The sequence below is a fragment of the Condylura cristata genome, unplaced genomic scaffold (assembly GCF_000260355.1).
Source record: "Condylura cristata isolate star-nosed mole 26May11 unplaced genomic scaffold, ConCri1.0 scaffold00027, whole genome shotgun sequence".
NCBI classification, from domain to species: domain Eukaryota; kingdom Metazoa; phylum Chordata; class Mammalia; order Eulipotyphla; family Talpidae; genus Condylura; species Condylura cristata.
In genome coordinates, this window is record NW_004567128.1 from 5,883,125 (window position 1) to 5,907,344 (window position 24,220).

The 24,220-nt window shown below is 44.7% G+C and overlaps 1 protein-coding gene across 2 annotated transcripts in view; it reads left to right on the forward strand.

The window, feature by feature from the left end:
• Positions 1-24,220, forward strand: part of REPS2 (RALBP1 associated Eps domain containing 2) — a 155,954-nt gene that overhangs the window by 51,702 nt on the left and 80,032 nt on the right. Inside the window, exons 2-5 of one of the 2 annotated variants that reach the window (XM_004689887.2) lie at positions 17-140; positions 11,352-11,500; positions 13,916-14,042; positions 20,565-20,662. In XM_004689887.2, coding sequence (XP_004689944.1) covers positions 11,372-11,500; positions 13,916-14,042; positions 20,565-20,662 — 354 coding nt within the window. In that variant the 5' untranslated portion in view covers positions 17-140; positions 11,352-11,371. The remainder of the gene's footprint in view (positions 1-16; positions 141-11,351; positions 11,501-13,915; positions 14,043-20,564; positions 20,663-24,220) is intronic. The other variant, XM_004689888.2, reaches the window with a different exon arrangement.

Sequence of the window (24,220 nt, forward strand, 5' to 3'; positions counted from 1 at the left end):
TCTCGTTTGTTTTCAGATCACAGAACTGTGTGGCGCGAAGCGGGTTGGGTATTTTGGTCCAACACAGTTTTACGTTGCCTTGAAATTAATTGCTGCAGCACAGTCTGGCCTCCCTGTGCGGTTAGAGAGTATTAAATGTGGTAAGTAGCTCACATTTGTACATTTTATTGTCCATGACAGGTTTCTGGCTTATGAGGACCAGTAGGTATATGGCCTGTTCTATAAGCTTTTGTGGACTTTCTCCTTGCTTCTTTCTACTTTTCTGTAAAATAAGAAAATTTAACAGGCAGTTTAGTTTTTTTTTTTTTTTTTTGTGTGTGTGTGTGTGTGTGTGTGTGTTTAAATTTACCAAATGGAAAAGAAATTCAGTGACCTGCAATTAGCTGCTTTTAACTGAAGTGCGGTTAAATTAGGCTTTGTTTTTTAGTGAGGAGAGGCTGGGACAGGATTTCTACAGCTTGTGGCTAATTCACTTATGGTTCTGTTAGGGACAGGGGATGGGTGACTGGGGGAGTTTAACGGAACTGCCCCTTTTCCTGCCCTCAGTCCCTGCCAGTCATATCAGATGTGACCATCCTGTTTTACCAGTCTTCCAGGCTGTTCAGATGACTATCAGTTACTTTGGAGCGACCCGTATTTTGGCAACATGAAGTTACCTTCTCAAAGTTTTTTTTTTTTTGATTATAATAGTTTATTTTTACATCATTTTGTGCCTTTTTCCATCTCTGTTGTAATCTCCGTGGACTTCCCATCACCAAATCCTCCGTGGGCCATCACCGTAGTCTTGTGCAACCCCCCAACTTTTGATCCCATTCCCCACTCCACCCCCATAAAATGTCTCTGGTATACAGTTGTTCATTATTATCATTTTCCCCCCCTGGTCCTTTATGCTCTTGCTATGAGTGAAACCATCCAGTATTTTTCTTTTTCTTTCTGGCTTATCTCACTAGGCATGATCCCTTCCAGCTCCATCCATGCTGCTGCAAAAGGCATGTGTTTATCTTTTTTGATTGTTGTATCTTCTCAAAGTTTTGATCAAACATTTTCTTACCTCATCATCCCTACCGCCTTCTACTGTACTCTCGAGGAGCATTTTGCACAATGTGCTTTTGCAAAAAGCTCAAAACTGCCTCAATACGGCCTTTACAGCTCTGTCAAAGGTGTGATTCAGGGGCCAGCTGAGGGCCTCTGCTAATTCAGATCCAAATTACTTTCCTGTGTCCACACAGCAATGCCCCGATTTCTTCTCTTTGTTTTGAGATGGAAATCACTGAATTGCCTCCATCTGTCCGGTGCTGTCTCTGGTAGATGGTGGGGTGGAGAGGGCTCTGAGATTGATGGTTAGTCTCTGGTGGCCCGTGTCACTCCATATAGCTGGGAGGATTCTGAGAGCTTGATCCCAGGGAAACAAAGCCCTTCCACAGTACCCATCAGAGGCTGCCATGTCCTGCTAATCTTCATTAAAACTTAGTGTGTGCCAGGTGCTGTCTCCCTTAGTCCTCACCACATCCTGCTCAGTTGGGCACTTGTGTCAGTTGCCCAGGGTGGGCTGCGATGGCAGACATAACTGAAATTTCAGCGCCTTCACTAAACAGAGGTTGGCCTTCTGCTCTGCAGTGGTGCAGGTGGCCCCTGAGGGCAGCTCCCTCAGTACAGTGCTGGCGCCCCTGTGATCTTGGCTGCTTCATCTTGAGACACCTTCAACACGGCACCTGCTCCCACAGGTGCCACAGCTGTAGTTTCTCACTCCAGCAGATAAATGCTCGAGCCTGGTGTGCTTCAGGTTGCTGTGGCTCACAGTGCGTTTCTGAAACGTGGGCCTATTGGACGGCAGTGTTGACCAGGGACACGGTGTTCCCTTGTGTGCCTGCACGGAGGGGAGGCGGCCAAATCTCTACTCTGGGCTGCTGTTGCCCTATCTTACAGATGTGGAAATTAAAGTGTAGGGGATTGAGTAATTTGCCTAAGGACCACGGTTAATAGAATTTGGAGCCAGGAGCATGGCCTTCAGTTCCCATACGCTTCATTGCTGTGCACAGGGTCCTCTTCTCCATTGTTCCTTATGTTGACTAAGGTGCTGACTGATCTGGAATTACAGAAGAGTTTCTGAATGGAAAACAATCTTACCCGAAGGCCTCCCTTGGTATTATATAGTTATTTTTCGGAGCTGATTTCTGGAAGGCGTGTTGTTTCAGTGGCAGGCTTGGCGTTTATCTCTACATGAGATGGCTGCCTCTGCTGTAAGTCACTTGCTTTGATTAGTTTCCAGTCACTTCACGTTGGATGTGTGGTTGACAATGATAGTTTCAATTCCATCAAAATAGTCATTAAACGTTATAATATCTTCCATCTTCATCTCCTGGAAAACTTATAGATTTGTGGTCAGATCTTAATTTTTCAGGGGAAGAAGAGGGAATGATTGTCTCAATTATCACTTGAGTAAAGGATTAACACTTTTTCACAAATATAAGACTTCTTCAGTTGTATTTTGTAAACACTGATGCTGCTTTTTACCTCAGATTTTATTATGCTCACAGTTAATTTTTTATTTTCTTCCTTCATTTAAAGATTTAAGTAAAAGTTATTTGCAGTTAACTTATGGTGAGTGAGCATGAGGACAAGATTGGGCTAGACCTTGAGCTGCCATTTAGAATTCTCCAATTTGTTGCTTGAAATTCTCTGGCTTAGTGTTTTATGACATAAATCTTGATGGCCAAAGAGTAAGTTCTCTGGGAATCTAGTCTGAAATACTGGGTTAGCTCCAGTTACACCCAGGGAGTTGTGATTCCACCCTTATTTGTGTAAGGGTCACACCCCTACCTCACGATGACATGTACTCGCGTGCCTGTGTGCTGCTGACCTTCAGCCCTTTCAGCAATTGCTGCCATCGATGGTTGGTTGCTCAAGCCAGGAGCCTAGAAGTCGTCCTCGATCAGCCTGAACATCAGGATTTTCACTCACTCTCTGATACAGGCCATCAGAAGTTCTGGCTTTGTGGCTTCCGCCTTAACTGCTGACTCCATCCATCTCTGCCTCTGCCAGCCAGGCCTGCCAGCCACTCTCCAGGGCCGCACAGTGCTTCTGTCTTGGTGCCCTGGCTGCCTTTCTTCTGTACTGCAGTCTGGCTTCCCGCACAGTAGAGCCACCTTTTCAGAGTAAGCTTCAGGCCATCTCATCCTCAAAGCCCTGCACTGGTTTGCTTGTTGTGCTTAGTACCGAATTCAGAGCCCCGGCACTGACCTGCGTCTTCTGATCCCTGCCGACGGCTCTGTTCTTGTTTCAAGCCTGTCCGCCAGCTTTCCTGGCCACCTAGCCATTTCTGGACCTTTCCTTCCTGCTGCAGAGACACGTCCCTGTTATCTCCAGGCCTTTGTTTCTGAGTGGTCTGCTCTGCTCCCTCTCCTCTCCATAGCTTGCTCCTCATTCTTCAGGTTCCAGAGACTGTCCCTACCATCCCATCCGATGTAGGTTCTGTTCTGTCAAGTGTAGTCATTCATGAGGGAATCAGGTTCAAGAAAGAAGAGTTAGAAGTATTAATGGACATGGAAAGACAGTGCTGGAATAAGATTGCTAAATTACATACAGAGTCACTCATGTTGTGTAGGACAATAAAGCTGTAACATGGTCATTGTACTATTTCCTAAGATGAAATTCATTTGCGAGCTACCAGTTTTCTATGTTACAACCTGTCCTTTCAGAATTATAAAATCCCTAATCAGGAATAAATATTGCATCAAAACAAAACTTCAGGTGCTTAGGGAGCATCTGCTCCCTCACAGCACTGTAAGCGTTTGTAAATATGCCCTTACAGGTTTGACCAATCTGGGGGCCTACCTTCCACTGTAGTGTGTAAGCCTGCCCGAGGGCTTTGAGCTGCCATTTAGAACCTGGTAGCCCTGCACTGAGGGCACTGTGGGCACTCCAGGCATGCTTGTGGGGTGAGCGCATGCATGCAGAGATGGTGCTCATCATGGAGATGAGTCTTAATCAGCTGTTGCTCTGTCAGCTCGACAGCTGGAATCCAGATTCAGTCTGAAGCTCCTGACAACTTTCACAGTGGTCCTTTTCCTCAAGCTCTGGTTCCCAGCCTCTTCTGCAGTTGACAGTCATCTAGAGAACTTTAAATGCAAAATAACAAATACAGGTGGGTGGCTCACTGCCAAAAATGCTCATTTAATTAGTCAGGGGTGCAGTCTGAATGTCAGGATTTTTAAGAGCTCCCCGGGTGATTCTTACAGGAGCTAGGCTAGAGAGTAATGACTTCCTAAGAAAGCTGAGTGGAGTATTTTTAAGAGCTTTGCTTAAACGAGGTGCATATTTGGTTACACCGGGGCCTGATCTAGGGTGAGTTAGGAGGCCACCAGGGCACATAATTTAAAGGGGCCTCTCCCAGTGTCCCTGTGCATTTACACAGCCCGAGAGCATCTCCTCAACTGTTGGTGCAAAGCAACCTCTGGCCTCAGCCTCGTCACCCTAGAGTGGGGTGAAATAGATGGGAAGACCCTGACTTGGGGGGGGCGGGAGAATGGGGGTGCCCATTGAGGACTGGAAGAGCGTTCCTGGTGAGGAGCCCTGTGGTGAACACATGCCCTGGGAGCTCTCTTCTTGTGGGAGCGACCGAGACGGGTGTGAGGCCTCGGGGAAGGAAGGCACAGGACTACAGCAGGGTTCTCAACCATGTTTGGCCAGGAAACCCAGTCTGAGGCCTGTGGATGCCTTCTTGGAAGTATGCTTTGTATGCATACATAGGATGATAAAGGAGTAGCTCAAATTATGTGGAGGCTAAATTGAAAATGATAATAAAAGGATTTTTACATAGCACACACATTCTTGCTTATCTGTTAGCTAAAAAAAATCTGACAGACCGAACAAAGACTTTATTTCAAAGTAGTGCTGAGCATGGCCAATACCACGAGATGTGAGGACACCTGCCTCTGGGTGCAGACTCATGGGCACCACTCATGTTCCCACAGCCATCTGTGGCCTCTCTCCTGACGGAGGCTGTGTTGCCTTTCTTGTTGGCGGGGGAGAATAACAACTAGCTCGTGTTCTCTTATCCAGGTGGATGACTTGCTTGACCCTTCTTTCCATAGCTTCTTTGGGAGTCTCTGAACTCCAGGTACAGTAATGTCATTCATTAGCCTTTAGGGCGTGTCCCCCCACCTAGTACCTGAACTGCTGGCCATCTGGCACAGTGTGTGGTGAGAGGAGAAAGAACTAGGATGCTAGGTGAGTTGTTTATAAAATGAAATGTATTAAATTCTCATATTTCTGGTTGGGTCCCTTTTTCTGAATATCAATAAAATTGATGATGGGTAATAACTTGGATTAAAATCCTTGGCAAAACAAAATGTTGGAAATTTTATTTTGATCCTTTGTTTCTTTGGGGAGTGGGGATTTTATTTTTAAAGATTTATTTATTTATGCACACAGAACTGGGGTGTAGGCTAGAGGTGCAGGGGCGGTGAGAGGGTTCATCAGAGACAGAGTGGGAAGCAGAACAGGCAGATAGACAAAGTACATTGCTGATGGGAACAGTGGGCGGGTCAGGAGAGGTCTGCCACACCATGTGGGTCAGCTCTCTGGCCAGGGATGTAACTAGTGCTCAAGTGGCAGCAGCCAGCTTCATATTGCTGTGCTTTAACCCGTTGTGCCACCAGGGAGGTCCCAGAGGGTGGGGATTTTTACTGTCTTGTGAAACTCCAGAGTTTGTGAAGCACTGTTATTGTGCCCACCACCGAGAAGATTCCAAGGCAAGTTATGGAACTCTTTTTGGTTCCTCAACTCAGTCCCTGTCAAATTGTTGTTCTCAGTCCAGGTGATTTTGTCTCAGTGGGGGGCATTTGGCAATGTGTTGGACGTTTTTGGTTCTCACAACTCTGGAACGGGTGCTACTGGCATCTAATGGGCAGAGACTGAAGATTCTGCTAATGTTTTTCACTGCATAGGACAGGAGCCCCTTTCCAAACAGCAAACAGATTATTCAGGACAAAATGTCAGCAGAGCTGAGGTCAAGAAGCTCTCTTGTAAAATCTGGATCAGGACTTAGGACTCAAGCGCCTCTCCATTCGCTGTGCTCCTGATTTGTAATTCATAAAAGAGAGATGTAGAAGGATTTTATAGCAATGAGTTCTATCTCAGTGGAGATGGTTTATCTTGAATTTCCATGGCATTTTCCCCTCTCCCAAACAGGAGTTATTTTATCCAGGCAAAACAATTAAACATGGTTTAATTGAGGGTTGGTGGTGGGGTGGGGGGTGGGGTTTCCTCATGCTCTGCCCATTTGGCAGACTTTCCTTCTTTTGGGGTTGGGAGAGAATTCCTTTGGGCGTAACATCCAGTTTGGTGATTCTAGAAGGAACACCTATTAAGGTAGGCTAGGAAGTCCAGGAGGTAAGGCTGTGGCTGACTAGGGGCTGCGGCGTATGCGTGCCTATTTGTACATGTATGTGTGCACGGTCTGTGCAGTCCCTTATATGGTAATGTCTGGTCCCTTAAACCAAGATGAGATTTGGACTAGTAGATACTGTACTGGGCTCTCCTATTAAGCCAAGGTCAGCTCATCCTTTTTGCCTAACATTCAACCCCACCCCCGTTTCTTTTTTATCTCTGTAGATTCCTTAAGTGCTTTCCTTCACATCTTCTCTCCTCAGCTTTGCTACAGGGACTTGAAGCTGACTTGGACAAAGCTCAGCTACATAAGTCCGTCCATCGTATGACTGGCCAGTTGTGGCCCCCCAGCATGTCTCTCTCTCTTGCCTTTCTTCCCCATATGCCCTCTCCAGCCAACTGAGCAGTGGCTCCCAGCCTTCATTTATGTATCTATTTTTGTTTTGGAGTTCTTAAAAGCCTTGGCTCTTTCCTGGAAAATACACATTGATATTATATATATAAATGTCCTCAACTTCAGAGGTTTCTGGTTCACGGATCCCAGTTTAGAGCCCTTCCCTAGAGCAAAGTAGTGCATGGATTGCCACAGTGGATGTATGTTGGAGGAGACGTCGAGCTAACCTCCTTTTATAGATGGGGAAAGGAAAAGCCCCAAAAGGTAAGGTATAGTGATACTGCTTGGTGGTAGCCTGATCCAGAGGGATTGCAGACCTCCAAATTCTGGCTTCTACCTCTGATCAGTAAATGGAACTTGGTCACTTTCCCCTGCAAAAAATTACAAGCTCATCCTTCCCTTTCCAGCCTCCACCTCTCAGTTTAGCTATATAGCTACCTGTCTTTAAGAAGTTTTTCCAGATTAACTGGTAGCAAATGTGGGAAGAAGACTAGCAGCATAGACCTGATGATTTTTTCCAAAGTAACTTCAGGAAAATTTGGGGTTGGCTTCACTTAGGAGTTCTAGAACATTGTTGTTGTTAATTTTTGTTAATGTGTAAGAAGCTGGTGTACATGAGTAGGCAAGGAAGAGTAGTGGGGAGAGAAGGGAGGCCCCAGAAGTAGGAGTGTGTTGACCTCGAAGCTCTGCTACTGTATGACTAAGACAAGGCCTGGGATTAGTCCCTCATCCTTAAGATGCAGATATTCCAGAAGGCTTTCTCTAGACCAGTTTCCAGCTATGAAATGACATAGTTTCATGGCGAATATTCAGTCCTGCATTGGAAAGAATACCTTAATTTTCAGGATGACAGTGCAGCTTCGCGACTCAGAATGTGGACTCCAACAATGGACCGCCTCATTCTGATTCATTGCTCCATTGCTTTTTGTACGTCTTCAGGCAGGTTTCTTGATCACTTTGAATTTCAGCTGGTTCACTTGAGAAAAGGGGGTAAACCAATTAGTACCTGCTTCAGAGCTATTGTATCAAATCGTATTCCTTTGTCAGACATTTAGAAAAACACCTAAACTTCGCCATCCAATGTGGTAACCACTAAAGCTACACGTAACTGGCTAAGGAGCACTTGAAATATGGCTAGTGTGACTGAGGATTCAATAGTCATTGAATAATTGAAGTTATTTAAATTTTAAATACGATATCTCAAGTGGTATAAAGTATTTTTCCATTAAATGTAAGTTTATTGTTTTAGTAGGCTTACATTTCACTTTAAGTTGCATCGTATAAGACAGGGTCAGCAAACTCCCTATAAAAGGCCAGGTAGTGGCTTAAAAGCTTTGCTCCTCCTGTGGCCTATGTTGCAAGCACCAGCTCTGCCACTGTACATGAAGTTGTACATGAAAGCAGACTTGGACGAGAGGTGGACCAAGGAGTGTCATGCTGTTCCAATAAAACTTTATTGACATTGAAATTGGAATTTCACATGTCACCAAATATTTTTGATTTCCCCCCAAACATTCATAAATGTAAAATTCATTTTAAACCCATGAACTATTGCAGAAATGGAAGTGGGATGGATTGGTTCATAAGTATATTCCCAAGATAAATGAATTCATGTCCATCAAAAAATGTTTAGGAGATTTAGTCCTAATGACCTCAACCTGGAGACAAACCAAATGCTCATTACCGGAACATGGTTAAAAAAAATTCAATACTTTCTCAAAAATGGATTACTCCATAGCAATAAAAAGAGTGAACTATGTCAACATACAATGTGTTAGATGATTATCACAGATACAATGTCACAAGGGTAAATGCTGTGTGATTCCATTATATGATGTTCTGTAATGGCAAAGGCAACATATGGATTAAGAAATTAAAACAGGGCCTCCCTGGTGGCACAGGGGTTAAAGTCTCAGCACTTTCAAGCTATCATTGGCTACTGCGCCAGCCACTGCAGCCCGAATTCAGTCCCTGGCCAGGGAGTGACCCACATGGCAAAGCAGACTTCTCCTGTCTCCCCGCTTCTCCCCTCAGCAGTGGATTTCAGTGGATTCTCTTGTCCTGCTCCCCAGTCCTGAATCTGGTGAAGCCCCTCACCCCCGTACCTCAGGCCTACACCCCAGTTCTTGTGTACGTACATAAATAAAAATCTTTAAAAAATTTTAGCGTAGCTATACCACTTACACTTACACATGCATGTGGGTATTGCCATGAGCAATATTAAACAGCAGCAGCCCCCTCAGATGGGACAGGGACTCTGCCAGTTTCGCCTCAGCCTGTTGTCAGGTGCATTTGTTACTACATTTATGCTGGTTATGTTTTAACTCCAAGCATTTCTTGTATCTATGTCTATGTCAACTGGTAAAATACAGGATTTTTTCCTTTCCTTTTTAGAGATCACGTTTAAAATTTAGAGATCAGTGCAGAGGTTTTTAAAAAGGGAGTCATAGTTTCTCTGTGGAAGGGAAAATGACATTTATATTTGATAAACACAGCATTTATTTGTTCAGAGAATACAACCTAAAATGCCATATGAAACAAATTATGCCTTGGGTGGCTGCATTCATTGTCTCCTTGGCCCCGTCAACATTTAATTTGAACTATTCATTTGGTCCTTGTGCGCTAGTGTAGTTCTGCTTGTGGGGCGAGTGTCCAAGTGGCTACTACGAAAGGGCCCGCCTGTGACTATCTGATGCCTGTCACTGGCGCAGGTTACTGGGCTCCTGGTAAAGGTTCACTATTGGTAACTAGGACATTTTACACACTACGGCTTTACTTTTTGGCAACTTGCAACCTTTAAGCTGTGTGTCCGTAATTATTATAAATGAGAAGTGTTCAAGACCACAGAACCACAGAAAGTAGGTGGGAAATAGGATTGTATTTTGTCTTTAGCTATTGGTAGCTTTCCAGGAGAGGTAGATTCTTTTCTTGGGTGAGCAGGTATGAGAAAGCCCAAGCAGAGAAGGAGAATGTTGGGGTGATAATGTCCCCAAGGCTGTTTGGGAGCCCAGTTTAGAGCCTACCATAATGGTCGACGATCATCACACTGTGTGCGCCATTGTTCCCAGAATTATTTGTTGAATGCCGGTAAAACACTGGTCCCGGAGCTTTCAAATGCTGATCATTGACTTTTTCTCTCCCTCAGGTAGTGCTTACAAGGAGAGTCATCCTCTCTTAGGCACATCAGGGTTGTAAATTATTTTACGTGATCTTGTTCCATCTTTTTAGATCCTTTTTGGTGACTAAAGCAAATACCCTCAGAAGAGAACCATAGGATTAGCATACATTTCACTTGCTGAGAATCTAGATTTTCCTTTTGCTCGCCTTTTTTTCATTTGAAGTCCATTCTTGCTTTAAAACATTGAAAATGGCAGCTCCTCTCTTTCGAGAAGAGAATCTTGGTTTAATTTTCCAGATTGGTTATTCTATTTGTGTCTCCGGGGCCCTGGGCTGATTGATCACGCAAGCCTTTGTCATAATGCCACTTCTTTGAATCAAATGTGGACATAGCAACTAAAAATAAACATGATGTGGATAGTAGAGAACTAGAGGCCTTCTTTGCCTGGGGAGCTGGATACTTGCTTGCTGTTGTGAGATAGATGTTAGCTGGCTGTAGCACTGCATTAATCACTGCAAGACAGCTGTGTTTTTGGACCAGAGAACGGATAGAAACGCAAAGGCACACTGAAGAGCATTATCCTGAACAATGGATGCAGATGCGAATCATTAGGCTTAAGCCATAATATTATCCCCATTTTTGGAGTTCTTTGTACTGTGTCATTTGCTATGCTAGAAACTAGAAGTATGCCAAAGCACCATTTGTTTTCAGAATAGCTTTTCAGAAATTTGAAAGATAAATCAATGCACCAGACTGTTGCACTTGAGCTCTGCAGCTTTGGCAGTGTGGCTAATGGTTTTGACAGTAGAATCTGATTGAACATTGGGCCGATTGCTTTTCCTTATTCCATTATGAAAAGACAACTGGTGTTTGAGTGTGAAAATTCCTTAAGGAATCACATAGGGCAATTCTCCCTAGTAAGTTTGCCCTTGGAGTGAGGGGCCTTTCTGTGGAGGGGAGCTCTGCTACAGATGAACTTTGGGGTCTTGGGAACATTACTTGGGTGTCCCACATCTGTAACGGAAAGGCTAGTGAGCCTTAGTGGTGAGGGATGAATGAGTGAATATTTGCAGATCTAAATACAGTGTCTAATATAATAAGCACCGTGTCAGTTTTGCCTGCTACCCTTCGTCAGTTATTACCGTATTCATGCAGTGTCACGTCTTCTTCTCCGAGCTAGATGAAGGGCTAAAGTGGGAGACCGGTCCCAAAGCAAAGTTTGCTCTGCCATGGTTCGGCAGCATTTAACAGTGTTAAATCGGAACACCTTGGTAAAACCATACCAGGGCATTGTAATAGGAGTCCTCATTGTGTCAGAAGAAAAACTTAATCTATTTTTAGTGCTCTGGAATTTTTCCTCAGATATGATTCATCTTTTGACCACTGAGTCCCCTTTTTGCAATTTTAAAATAAAGTCTCACTTGAGCTTCTCTGATTTTTGTCCTAAAGAATTGCCGCTGCCTCGCTTTATGATGTCAAAGAACGATGGTGACATGCGCCTTGGGACCCCAGCTGAGCTGCATGGAAGTAAGGTTCAGATTCCATACTTAACCACAGAAAAAAATGCCTTCATGAGAATGGACGATGAGGACAAACAGGTACAGTCTGATCAGGTGTGTCCAGTTGATTCTGACCAGGACGCCTCACGTAACACATCCTTCTGTGTGCTGTTAAGCTTCCAGCAAATCTCGCCACCTGGGGTACAGTCACAGATTGCAGAGTGAGCCAGCAAATGTTTTCCAAATTCCACATAGGAATTATCAGATGCTGTCCAATGGCCTTTAGCCCCTGCTGTCATGTAGACGCATGTGGGGAGCAAGGCCTGCATGGGCATGCTGAAGTGATTCCTCTCATTTCCACACGACTTCCTTGAAATGTAACTTTGAGTTTTCAAGGTGTCCTTTCCTCCAAAAAGAAGGTGTGAGAAAAGTTTTCTCTGGTTAAATGTGTTTGGAGAAAGTAGCTTCCTACCTTCTTCTTGGGGAAGGAGCCTGCCCTCTGTCGCCCGCCCTCTGTCGCCCGCCCTCTGTCGCCCGCCCTCTGTCGCCCGCCCTCTGTCGCCCGCCCTCTGTCGCCCGCCCTCCGTCGCCCGCCCTCCATCGCCCACCCGCCCTCTGTCTCAGAGGCTCATGCATATGAGCACATTCGTGGCCCTGCTGAGTCTGGCCACAGTCGGCCAAGGCCAGCTAGAGACCTACCTGTACCAGACTTCTCTCTCCCCAGGACTCCTTGCTGGAGAGCATGTTTGTAGTGCCGTCCTGGGAAGTGCTGCCCTTGTACACTGAACAGGTTAAGAATAGGGAGAATGAATGGCCTTTTAATAGTTAGATCACTAATTGCAAATCAGGTGGTGATTGATTTAAAAAAGTACAAAAGTCCAAAGGTGAGCCTATTAAGTAAAGGTAACTAGTGTTAGTGCTAGTAAACTCTGAGGGTGTCTCACTTCTAACAAGGGTCCTGAATCGTGTGGAGAAGGCAAACTGTCGTCAATAAAGTTTGTTTTATAAGGCAAAGCAATATGTATTTTAGGAAGACTTGAATCAAATGCATACAGTACAGTGACTCTTAAAGGATGAAGTTGGAAAATGACATGGCTCTCTGGTAGTGCTGGCTGGCAACCCAGTTCATGGTGAAGTGGGATGCAGCACCTCCTAGCCATTCCAGGTCCTGTTGCTTTCATTAGTTCTGCAGGGAAAGAAAGGAATATAGGCAACCACATAAATGGGTCTAGAAGGTATTATGCCAAGTGCAATCAATACACCAGGAACACAGAGAAACATCAGCACCATGTGATTTCACTTCTATGTTGGAGAGAAAAAGAAAACTGAACAGAGAATAAGTAAAAACAAATGCTTAGATTTTTAAGAAAAAGTGATGAGCAGAAGTGATTAGCAAAGGGGTGTGATGATTGTTAATGATGGGGACTGGTCCTTAGTGGGAAGCAGCAGCTTTGGGCACGATACGGGTGCTCAAGTACAAAGCTGTGCACCCGAAACCTGTCTAATGTTATGAACCAGCGTCACTTCCGTTGGAAGAAGACGCATATGGGAATCTTCAGTCCCTTTCCACCAGCATCTGGAGAGGAATGAGGGGCCACTGCCCCCACGTGGCAGGAACATCCCTGGCCCATTGTCCCCTGGCTGCATATTGAGACATGTCCTTGCATTTGAGGCTGGGTGTATACTAAGCCCACCAACCAGTCAGTGGCTGGGAGCTCACTCTTCAAAACAAATTTTCCTTTTCTTTAAAAGAATATGTTAGTAGTATCTCAGACTGCAGTCTTTAAGACTAAGAGCACCTGTGTATTCTGCTTCCTTATTATTCAGGTACTCCAAAGTCCCTACACTGGTGGTAGTATTAAGAAAAAAAGGGAGTAGGAAACACAGCAGCAGAGTAAGACTGATTATTGTGCAAAGGGTCCTGCATCAACTTCATATTCAATTGAGATACAAATTGTAGCTTGTTCAGGCTCTTTGCTAGTGTTGGGAATATGCTACACAGAATGGTTTGTCCAAAATGAGTTGTTTTACGGTCTCTCAGTGTGGAAAAATAAAAGTTGCTGTTTTAGTCCAGTGTGATAAGCCCCAAGAATATTTGGCATTAAGCATTTAAAATATAGTTTTAATATTGTTATTTGCGAGAAGACTTGATAAGTATAAATTCTGGAAATGGGCCTTTATTAACGAATGAAAATTGAATCCATTCACAAAGAGATCAAAATTGGGGCATATGAATGTTATCTCACGTGATCATATCTTTATTTTCTAAAGAAAAATGTTACTGGAATAACAGAGCGTTTCAGTAATTCAGGTGTAACTGAGTGCTAGTGAGACCTTTCTGGGAGACTTAAATTCTCAGCTGTGCTTTCCGCTGTGCTGCATCTGTGAGAAACCAATTCCCTCCATTTGTGCAGTCGGCCTGCTCCCCGCGCGCCCTCCGTTGTCCTTCATAACTGCTATGGGGAGTGCCAGGCTTCTGTGCCATGCGATGATCTCTGCTTTGGTTCTTTGAAGCAGGAAGTGCAGTCTCCGCCGATGTCGCCCCTCGCCTCCCCTCCTTCCTCCCCGCTTCATTATCAGAGGGTGCCTTTGAGCCATGGCTACAGCAAGCTGCGGAGCAGCTCGGAGCAGACTCATCCAGGTGAGAGACCTTCTTGGCAGGCTGGCCCGGGCGGCGTCTCAGAGCCGGCTTCACCTGCTGCTGCGTCTCTTCACTCACTGACCTCTGGCTTTGCAAACCTGACTAAATTTTATTCTCCAAGGTTCTTTAAAAATAAAATGAAGTATATCTGATTGCCACATCTCCTGTTCGAAGAACTAGGCCATCTTTAGACTTGTCTGTGGCAATTACATGATTTAATTCTTGATATATAGAGATCATTTTATAGGGGCATGGCAGGTCAAAGGTTTAGATTTTGGAATGGTTATCCCTTTCTATTAACATACCAAACATATTTCCATAATAACTGCTTTTATGAAGCTCTTAAAAATTACAACTATGTAAAAGCAAAGAGTTGAAAGACTGATCACATACTTGAAAACATTTAGCTTTTGTGTTTGTGACTAAAAATAAGGGAATTGCCAGGGGGGAGCATTTTGAGAAATGTACAAAGTACCCAGTTGTGGGGGTGCCCGCATACTCATGTTTATGCCCTGCTGGCCATAGTTGTGGTAAAATATGTTAGCTGGTTCTGAGGATGCCTGGCGGAGCTGGCTGTTCCGGCCGTGTGCCTCCAGCCATACACTCAGCGCAGCATCTGGGCCGCCCGGGGTTCAGACTCTTAGTTTTAGATATGACCCACTAAAGTTTTTGGATCTGGATATCCATCACTCCCCACTTTAATTTTGTGGGCTGTGGCTGAAAATGACCCATTTTCTGTAGATTTTTGCTGCATTGAACGTAATGGTGACTTCTAGAGGGACGCAGAAATAAAAACGTGTGTTGGCTGGGCTGAGAGGCTGTCAGCTTGCAGAGCGCAGCAGTGGTGGTTTCATGGAAATAGCTTTTGGCTGGAATCAGAAGGTGTGGGTTTGTGTGATCAGTTCTGTGACCTTGGGCTAGCCATTTAATGTCTCTGAGCCAGGATTTCCTTTCCTCTTTTAAAATGGAGTAACAGTCCCCTAGAAGGGTGTTGTGTTGTGAGGATTAGTAAGAACATGAATGTAAAATCTGTTTGGAAATTAAGTCCTATGCAAATGCAAGATAACATTGTTAATGGATAGCTTAAAAAAAAAAAAGCACCACTCTCCTGCATCTTGAATGTTTCACTAATATCTGAAATGAGACAGGTTGAGAATTCATTTTCCTTTTAGCGTTTTCTACTGGCTGCCCTATTTTAAGAAGTGTTCCTGTTGCGGTGCTGATTACTATTGCTAGTCTGACTTGGCCTTGCAGGTTAGAGTCATCTGCCCTGCATGGTGCCTGCTTTTTGGTTTTGAATTCATAGCTGAGTCATGTTTTGTTCCACTGAGTTCACCTATCACCAAGTTCTACTCCGTCTTTTTGACAGTCCTTGAAAAACTTGCCTGTGCTTGCTCTCTGCTCCATGGCTGACTCTTTCCTCGTTCCATCCAAGGTGGACTTCCTTTCCCCCAGTGCCATGGAAACACCCACCTCGCTGATTCTTTGCAACCTGTGTTACTGTTGTCCGTGCTTTCGTTCTTTTAGATCCTTGTTTAAGAAGTGAGGTAAAATGTACATCTGATAAAATGTGGGTATTTCAAATCTTCAGTTTGAGTCTTGACAAATGTGTACACCTGTGTATCCCCCACATTGATCAGGAATAGAGCTTTCCTGTCACCCCAGAAGTGCCCCTATCCAGCTGCTCCTTGCCTCTCAGTGCAAGCACTGTTCTGGTTTTTATCACCACAGATTTGTTGTGCCTCTTCTAGAACTTTGTGTCAATGAAATCATGTATAGTGACTGGGCTCTTTATGTGTCTGCCATCTTTCCCAGAATCGTGGTTGACATTAATCCATATTGTGTGGTTTGGTAGTTTCTTTTTTATTCGCAGTCGTGATCCTTTGCATGAATGTGGCACAGTTTGATGGCCCATTCTCCTGTCAATGGACATTTGGGTTCTTTCCAGTGTTTGGTGGTTATGAATAAGGACACTATGAATGCTTGTGTAGGAGTCTTTATGTGACCTGTGCGGTCATTTTCCTGGCACCTAGGAGTGGAAGAGCTGGGTCTTAGGGTAGGTGTGTAAGGAACTGCCAAGTGTTTGACAAAGGTGGCTCTGTGCTCCCACTGGCAGTGTTAGAGTTGCCTCGCTTCTTGCCAGCATGTGGTGCTCTCAGGGCTTTCTTTTCCTGTGGTGTTTTATTTAGTGTTTGCCTTTCTAGTCCATGTGCAGTGACATCTCCTGTGGTTGTCACCCTTTCATCCTTGAAACATTGTTTTCTGAGTTTCTGCTACTCCTTCCTGGTCTCCCTCAGGCTCCATCATCCTTTAGGTTCTCCTTTGCATAGCTGGCTCGTGGAGGGAGTCTGGCTGGATAGTCTCCTGCCACTCTGAGTGTTGTGCTGCTAACTGTCAGATTGCTAAGTCCCTGTACCTTGGAATTTATTTATCATAGATAAAATGCTTACAGCTATTTTCACTTAGACTTCACCATCTAAGCACAGGAAGGGTAAGTTTTCCTATTTGTTTCTAGAGACCATCTTGTGATTTTTTGGCTTTCTCATCAATATTATTCAAGGCTTGTTTATTCATATTTTTATATTATCTGTGTATTTCTTCCCAGAACACTTTCTGAGCCTGTCCGCTTCCTTTTTTTAGGCCAAGAAGTAAGGGGAGGCCATGTTTCCATTCTCTCTCTCCCTAGGTTTTTAGAAGTCAGTTGTTCTTGAGACTTCTGTTTCCCCATGTTCTTAACTTCCTTCTCTTGCCCTCACGGTGCCATTGACCCATTTGATGAACCCAGGAGTCCCTGATTTCTATCTTCTTCTGATCTACATAGGTTTGTTTTTTTTTAACAGTATATATATATATATATATATATATTTTTTTTTTTTTTTAAGATTTATTTATTTGTACATACAGAACTGGGGTACAGGCCAGAGACTCAGGGGTGGCGAGAGGCTTCACCATATACAGGGTGGGGAGCAGAACAGGCAGATCGATGAAGTACACTGCTGAGGGGAGTATCAGGCGGGTCAGGAGAGGTCTGCCGAGCCATGTGGTCACCTCCAGGGCAGGCGGGAATCGAACTCATGTGGAAGTGGCTTTAGCTTCTCAGTGCAGTGCTTTAACCCGCTGCGCCACCAGGGAGGGCCTCTACATAGGTTTTTAAGCAAATCTAAAACCTATTAAAATATAGTGACTCAGATACTAAGCACTTTAGAGTTATTTTTTGGTAAAGATCTATTTATTTATGCATACAAAACTGGGGTACAGGCCAGACGTGTGGGGGGTGAGAGGCTTCACCCGAGACAGAGTGGGGAGTAGAATAGGCATATTGATGAAGTACACTGCTGAGGGGAGCAGTGGGAGGTCAGGAGAGGTCTGGCAGCCATGTGGGTCACCTCTGGGGCAGGGATCGAACTCATACTGAGTGGATTTAGCTTCTTAGTGCTGTGCTTTAGCTGCGCCACCAGGGAGGGCCCATAGAGTTATTTATTAATTTTTTTATTACAAAAGTTTATTTTTACCATAGAGTTATTTTTAATTTATGCCTTTTCAGAAAGGAGTTTTGTTGCTGGGATAGTCTTCCAGGGATACATTTTTTCCTGGCATCATTTCCCTGTCCACGATTCTGCACAATTCCTGGCTAGCCTCCTGACTAGCGGGCCATATCTGAGTATGTTTTCAATCAGACGGAGCCTCTTCAGACCAGTCTGACTAAGAGCCCTCTTCACTTCCTCTCCTGGGCTCCTGCTGTTCTCGCTGCCAGGTGTTTCTGTAGCTGATGTTCACTGGGGAGCCTGAGGGGCCAGCCTCCATGCTGAAGAGCCTGTGCTGTGTGTGTTACTCTGACCACAGCCCTCAGAGACAGATACTGCTATCCATGTTAAAAAATGTTTAAAGCACAGTAACACAGGCATGTAGTTAAATCGTGCTTAAATCCTCATAGTAAAAGCAGCCATTCTCCTTCCTAGCCAGCCTGTCTTTTTTTCCAGACACAGTTGCTTTCAACTTTTACCTAATGTGTTATCTGAAAATCAGCCTGCTTGTTCTGCTTTTCATTATCATATCTTATTCTGATGTTCAGTAAAAGACATGGGCTGTGATGGCAGTTTTTTGGGCCTGAGAGTAGACTTGGTGGGTTCATGTTTCTTATTTCTGCCCACTTGGAGCCTATGTGGTTATGGGCGTTTCACTTGTCTGAGCCCCAAACTCCCTAATTGTAAGACGGCCTGATCTTTGACTCAGGTTTGCGTGGCAGGTCTCGTGAGAGGCGTTCGTGTACATGTGCGTGTCTAGTGCAACTCCTGCTCGACCTAGACCATCAAATGGGACCTTGTGTTTATGTTGTGTTTTTAGATTCTGGCACCTGTTTTCTTTTTGTAGTTCTTAAATATTCTTGGAGTCGGCCCTCCCTGTGGCGCAGCGGGTTAAAGCACTGCACTGAGAAGCTAAAGCCACTTCCGAAGCATGTGTTTGATCCCCGCCTGCCCCGGAGGTGACCACATGGCGCGGCAGACCTCTCCTGACCCGCCCGCTGCTCCCCTTGGCAGTGTACTTCATCTATCTGCCTGTTCTGCTCCCCACCCTGTCTCTGGTGAAGCCTCTCACCGCTCCTGAGTTCTCTGGCCTGTACCCCAGTTCTGTATGTACAAATAAATAAATCTTTAAAAAAAATATATTCTTGGAGTCGCCTTCTGGGTAGTACTCATCGGGCTGGCTGCAGGCGTAGTCCTTGCTGTGCAGTTTGACTTGTGTTCTTTGTTCTGGCTTAATGCTGACCGTCCAGAATGAAGGAACCTTGGAGTTTGTTTTACACTCCTTCCCTTGGAGAAAGAAGGTACTTCGAGTTCCCTAAACTTCTTGTAAGGAAATGTAACAATGATTTTGCATCCAGTTGCATGTTTTGGCTTTTATTTGGAGGAAGGAGAGTGGACGCACTGGGTAGCACCTGCCTTTTGGCCTCTTGCATTCAGATGCAATTCAGGAGTGAGGTGGGAGTCAGGCTGGGCACTTACAGAGTGGACAGAGCTCACCCGCTGGGCACAGGCACCCACCTCTCCAGTCAGGCAGCTGTGGCCAGCTGAGCTTTCCACAGGAGTAGGGCGAGAACATCTGCTCCTGAGGCCAAGCCCCGCAGTGTAGTCTTTGTCCAAGTGTTCCTGAGGAGATGGTCTGTCTTCCCGGGTAAGGCCCTTGTTGCTGCAACCAGAGGCCAGATGGCCTCCCCTCACACCATCCCTTCTGGGCACTAGAAGCTTCTCTCTCTGGAGGGAGCAGTAGCACGTGGGCTGAGCTTCCCAAGGAAAGCTCACAAGGCTAGTATCCCAACCCTGGCAGGCTCTCTGTCGTTAAAAGCTTGTGGCCCAAGGAGTGTCATTCAGCACTCCAACATGGAGGGTTGTAAACCGTCCTCCAGAGACATGCTTGCCTGCCGTGTGCTTCTGTGTGTGGTTTTCTTGTAGATTCTGAACCTCATTTAATGGTTTGCCAGCAATGCTTTTGAGAGATTTTAATGTGTTATAATGTTGTGTTCCATTTTTCTTGAAGGAAGTGAAAAAGGCAGATGTGAGCCAAAGAATGGTCTGTAGTCCTTGATGCGTGTTGTCCCTTCTTTACCTCGGAAAGGCCAAGCTGCCCTCAAGGTGGGCAAGCCTGTGACAGGCTGCTCTGCTCCTTCTAACCAAGTTTATTTCTAAGGAAGCTACAGAAAGAAAGCATTTTGCTTATTTCTATACTTTCAGAAACTTGAAATGTTAATCCACAGAGATCAGAAGTGGTTTCAACATGGGCGATAATTTCTCTTTTCTGTTGGGACTCAATACTACCTGGTTATGTTGAACTGTTTTTCTGTCATTTCGGCAAGGTCATTATTAAGCGTTTCTGGAAATAAAAGGAATGAAAAGATGCACTTGTTTTTGTGGCTAAAAGCTTTTTAAAAAGGGAGCAAAATTATTTTTTTTTTATTTTGGTTATTGAATAATGAAATAATATGAAATGCATTTTTGTATTTTTCTTGGCCTTACATTCTTTCGGTTAAAGGAAGAAGGCAGATAGTGCCATTCATTTTTCCCAAAATAAATTGTAATGTTGATTCTCAGTGTTCAAAATGCCTGTTGGTTTTCTTTTGGAGGGGTGAGGTGGATGGTGAATGGAAGACTTCTAAGCAGGAGGGTACATAGAGAACTAACCTTATATTTGGAATTCAAGCACTTACAACATTGCACATATTCTAATGGTGTAACATGGTTTATTTTCTATCACAATTTAGGTTCTTACCATTCCACCCATATAGTTTATTCTTAGTCTTAATCTGCCTTATTAAGTATTGGTTGAAAGTCTCTGAATGGCTTATTGAAATTGTGCCCAGGAGTGTGAAGGTCAGTTTGTTCTAGATGACCCTTAGGGACATGCAGCCCAATTCCATCAGTTGTTCCTTCTGGAGAGCAGACTTTGCATTAGTTGTGTGTGAAGTCAGAATTGTGGCGTAGACTTTTGATGTTCTATCTATGCTGACTTTCCCTCTTACTCTTTCAGCTCCTTATGAAGCTCGACAGTCCCTTGTTCAGCCTGAGGGGCCCTCACCTGTGGGCCCAGGAACCAAACCTCCTCGGCACCAGGCATCCCTTATCCAGGTAAGTGATTCTGGGGGTTATGCTGGTGGAAGAGTGGAGATAAGCTTGACCCCTGGATGCAGCTTTTATAATGGGCTCTCTCTCTTTTATTTTTTAATGCAAAGAAGATATAAAACTACCTTCAAATACAAATATTGTATTTCTCGTTATGTTGTTTGTTTTATTTCCCCCCAAATCATCTGTTGCACGTGTTTCTACCCCTTCTCAGTGTCTAGACGAATCCAGACTGGTAGTTGGCCTTTGGTATGCCTAATGTCCTTGTGCCCTCATTTACTCAATCATTAGGCACCTCCTGCAGGAGAACTTTACTTTTCCAAAATAGCCTATCTCCCTCTGCCTTATTTATCATTATCCAGTCAGTGTGTAATTGCAATCTGTTTCCCATTTATTTCATGTCTCCAGTTACATGGGAGGCTTTTGGAAGCCAGAGGTAGTTCTTCTGTATTCTTTCTCAGTGCCTCTTCCAGTGCTGTCTGGAGAGTGGTTATTTTTCCAGGGGCAGCAACTACTGTTTTCTGTTGGTGCTTGATAATGAAAGAAATGTTAAAGCAAAGCACAGGTGATATCTCAGTTCCTCCTGAATGTACCACAGCCTAGAAAAGTTTCCTTTCTCCAGCGTTTTCCTTTGGATAAAGAACACCTGTTACCTTGTAGCATCTCTGAGTCCCATACTGAGGAAGTCATACTCTCAAAGAAGGGTATGTGTGTGCACACGTGTCTGCGTGACATGAAAAACTTTCTGACCCTGCAGATAAAAGGAAGTAGAGTGGTTTGCATAACATTTCAGTTATCCAACATAGGAGGAAGGATCATTTATTCGCAGGCAGTTCTCCTAGAAATAGCAGGTGGTGCCAGACAGCCCCATAAAGAAGCAGGCTGGAAGTCTGGAGCAGAATAAACAAAAGCCAAGGCAGATTGTGGAGTTTGCTGAGTTCCCTCCGGGAATGTGTGAGGCAAGGAAGAGAACTTAGTTCTTCAAGGTGCTACTCTGTGCAAAGAACTCTATTAACGATAATAACTTAGCCATAGGTGTGCTGTATTTGTATTCGATGTTTTCTACAATTGTGAGAGTCTGTTAGACCTGTTAGTAGAGATGAACTGACTGAGAGAGGTCAAACAGTGGGTCTGAGGTTTCATTCATAGCAATGAAGTGGAAGAGCCAGAATATGAATGTGGGCCATCCAGTGCCAGTGTATAATATTGCTATACCATGTTTTAATAAGAAACTTCAATGTAGTTTCTGCCATGTTGGTATAGTAAAAAAAAAGTTCTTGAAAAGTCACCGTATTGAAGAGCCAGATGCCATTCTCTCTTAGGTTTAGTAGAGCTCAGTTTTACCCCCAAGTTGGAACAGATAGCTGTTTCTTCAGCTGAGCCCCAGATGTAGTAGTTGGCTGTATTGAGGGGTCCTGCGGTACAAAAATATGTCTTTAAACGTGAGTCTCATACCCGCTGTGGAGTAATGATTACATTAAGAAAGGTGTCGGCGAGACTGGGGCCACCTGAAGAACCTCTGGGCCTTGGCAGTGTGTGTTTCTGCAGTTTATTCAGGTGCCGTAGAAGCCAAGTCCTGAATGGCTAGAATGGTCAAGCCAACTGCGAACCATGCTTGGATGGGGCTCCCTCCGCCCACCTTTCTTTCTACCCAGCCCCTGGATGGCATGCCCATGGGTCTTCACATGGATTGACATCCTGTGATTTCTCTAATCTAGGTCCCCTTTTCTGCAGATGAACGTGCTTCTTGGACAGTTCCCTCAATTAATATTTAGTGAACACCTACTAAGTGTCTGGTACTGTTTTGAGAGTGCAGAAATGAGATACAACCTTCCCGGTCCCTGCCGTCACAGAACTTCCACACTGTTGGAGGAGATAATCATTAATCAACCCATTACAAAGTAAATATGTAACTGCGATTTGTGATGTGAATAGAAATAGCACTGGGCTTTGAGGTTGGAAAAGGCTGTGTGTGTTGTGACCTGGTCTTGGCAGGCAAGGTTGATCAAGGCAGGCTTCTAGTGGGGAATAACATTTGCTTGAGATGAGAAAGTGTTAGCCAGGTGACGGGAAGGGGTGTGGGGCCAGTAGGTGGAGGGAACCGGACATGCAAAGACCTTTTCTGTGCCCTTAGCACTTACAAACATCATCTCTTTTCATGGTCGTAGCTATCTTAGGAGGTGATTTCTGTTTATCCCATTTTATAGATGACAAGACCTCAGTTTGACAGCAATCAAAGAAGCAAAACTCAGGCCATTCACAGCAACATGGATGGAGCTGGAAGGGATTATACTCAGTGAAATAATCCAGAAAAAAGAGAAAAAGATCAGATGGTTTCACTTATAAGAGGGCTATGGGGAAACAAATAAGGGACCAGGGAGGAAAAAAGGTAATCATAATAAATTAAAAATCAAAATCAATAGGCAACTATAAATCAGAGAGATTCTGCAGGTGAGGAGGAAGGAGAAAGCTCAAAATAGGGACAGGAAGAGCACAGAGGACTGTGGTGATGGTACAGGGTGCATGGGTGCTGGGTGCTGGGTGCTGGGAGTTCTGTGGGAGAGGAGAAGAGAGAGCAAGCACTGCAAGAATGAATGTAATATATATGTATAATTAAAAAAGTTACAAGCCAAACAAACCTGAGTTTTAAAGACCTTATTTCATTTGCCCAAGGTCACAGTGGGTGAGTGGTAGGAGTGGAGTTCAAACACAGCTCACGTTTCCTTGGTCTCTGGCTCAGGGACTGGAAGGATCTTGGGACCAGTGCTAAAGCTAGGAAGCCCTGGATGACACAGTGGACATTGTATTTGGGAATGGTCATGAATTCATTGATTGAGCTTTTGCAGTAACCAGCGGGAGGTGTCCAAGAGCTAGGGAGTCTGGAGAGCCGGGACTGGGCAGAGCTATTTCTTTGGTAGTGGCTGGCTGAGTCAAAGGTCTGAAGCTACACTGCAGAGCACACCAGATAGATTTTCACCCAGGTCCAACCAAACTCTGTATGAACTTGGGCAGGTTCCTTCTTTTATTCTGTAACACGAACAACTTGGAATGGCTCCAGCAGCCCTTTGTAATAATCTGCAACTGTGTGATTCTCCCCATGTTTGGCACGGGTGGAGGCCCCTCTGCTTGGAGCATTGCCTTCTGTTGAGGATGAGTGCAAGGAACCTTTCTCGGGATTGCAGTCTGTGGTTTTCATGGCTGATGTGTTTTTCTTTCTCAGTTCTTAGGTTTCTTTTTTATGCCTGTCAGCTTGGTTTGGCTGGACTCCATGTCCCAGAAAGCCAAGTGCCAACCTGCGTTAGTCATGTAGATGAGGGGAGCTGAAGTGCAGGTTCTTGGTGATAGGGGATTCGTGAATGGTGCAGCTAGGAAGCCGGGGTCACTCACTGCCCTCCCTTTGCCATGTGGACGGGCTGGTGGCTGCCTCCCCTTCCTGCCTGCTTGGAGGGGATGTGGCCCTAGGCTCCAGGGCACATTTTTAGGGACCACAGGCCAAATCTTAGAGCTATTGGGTGTGGCATTTTAGATGTTCTGATGCCGGCTTCAGCACCGCAACATTGGAAT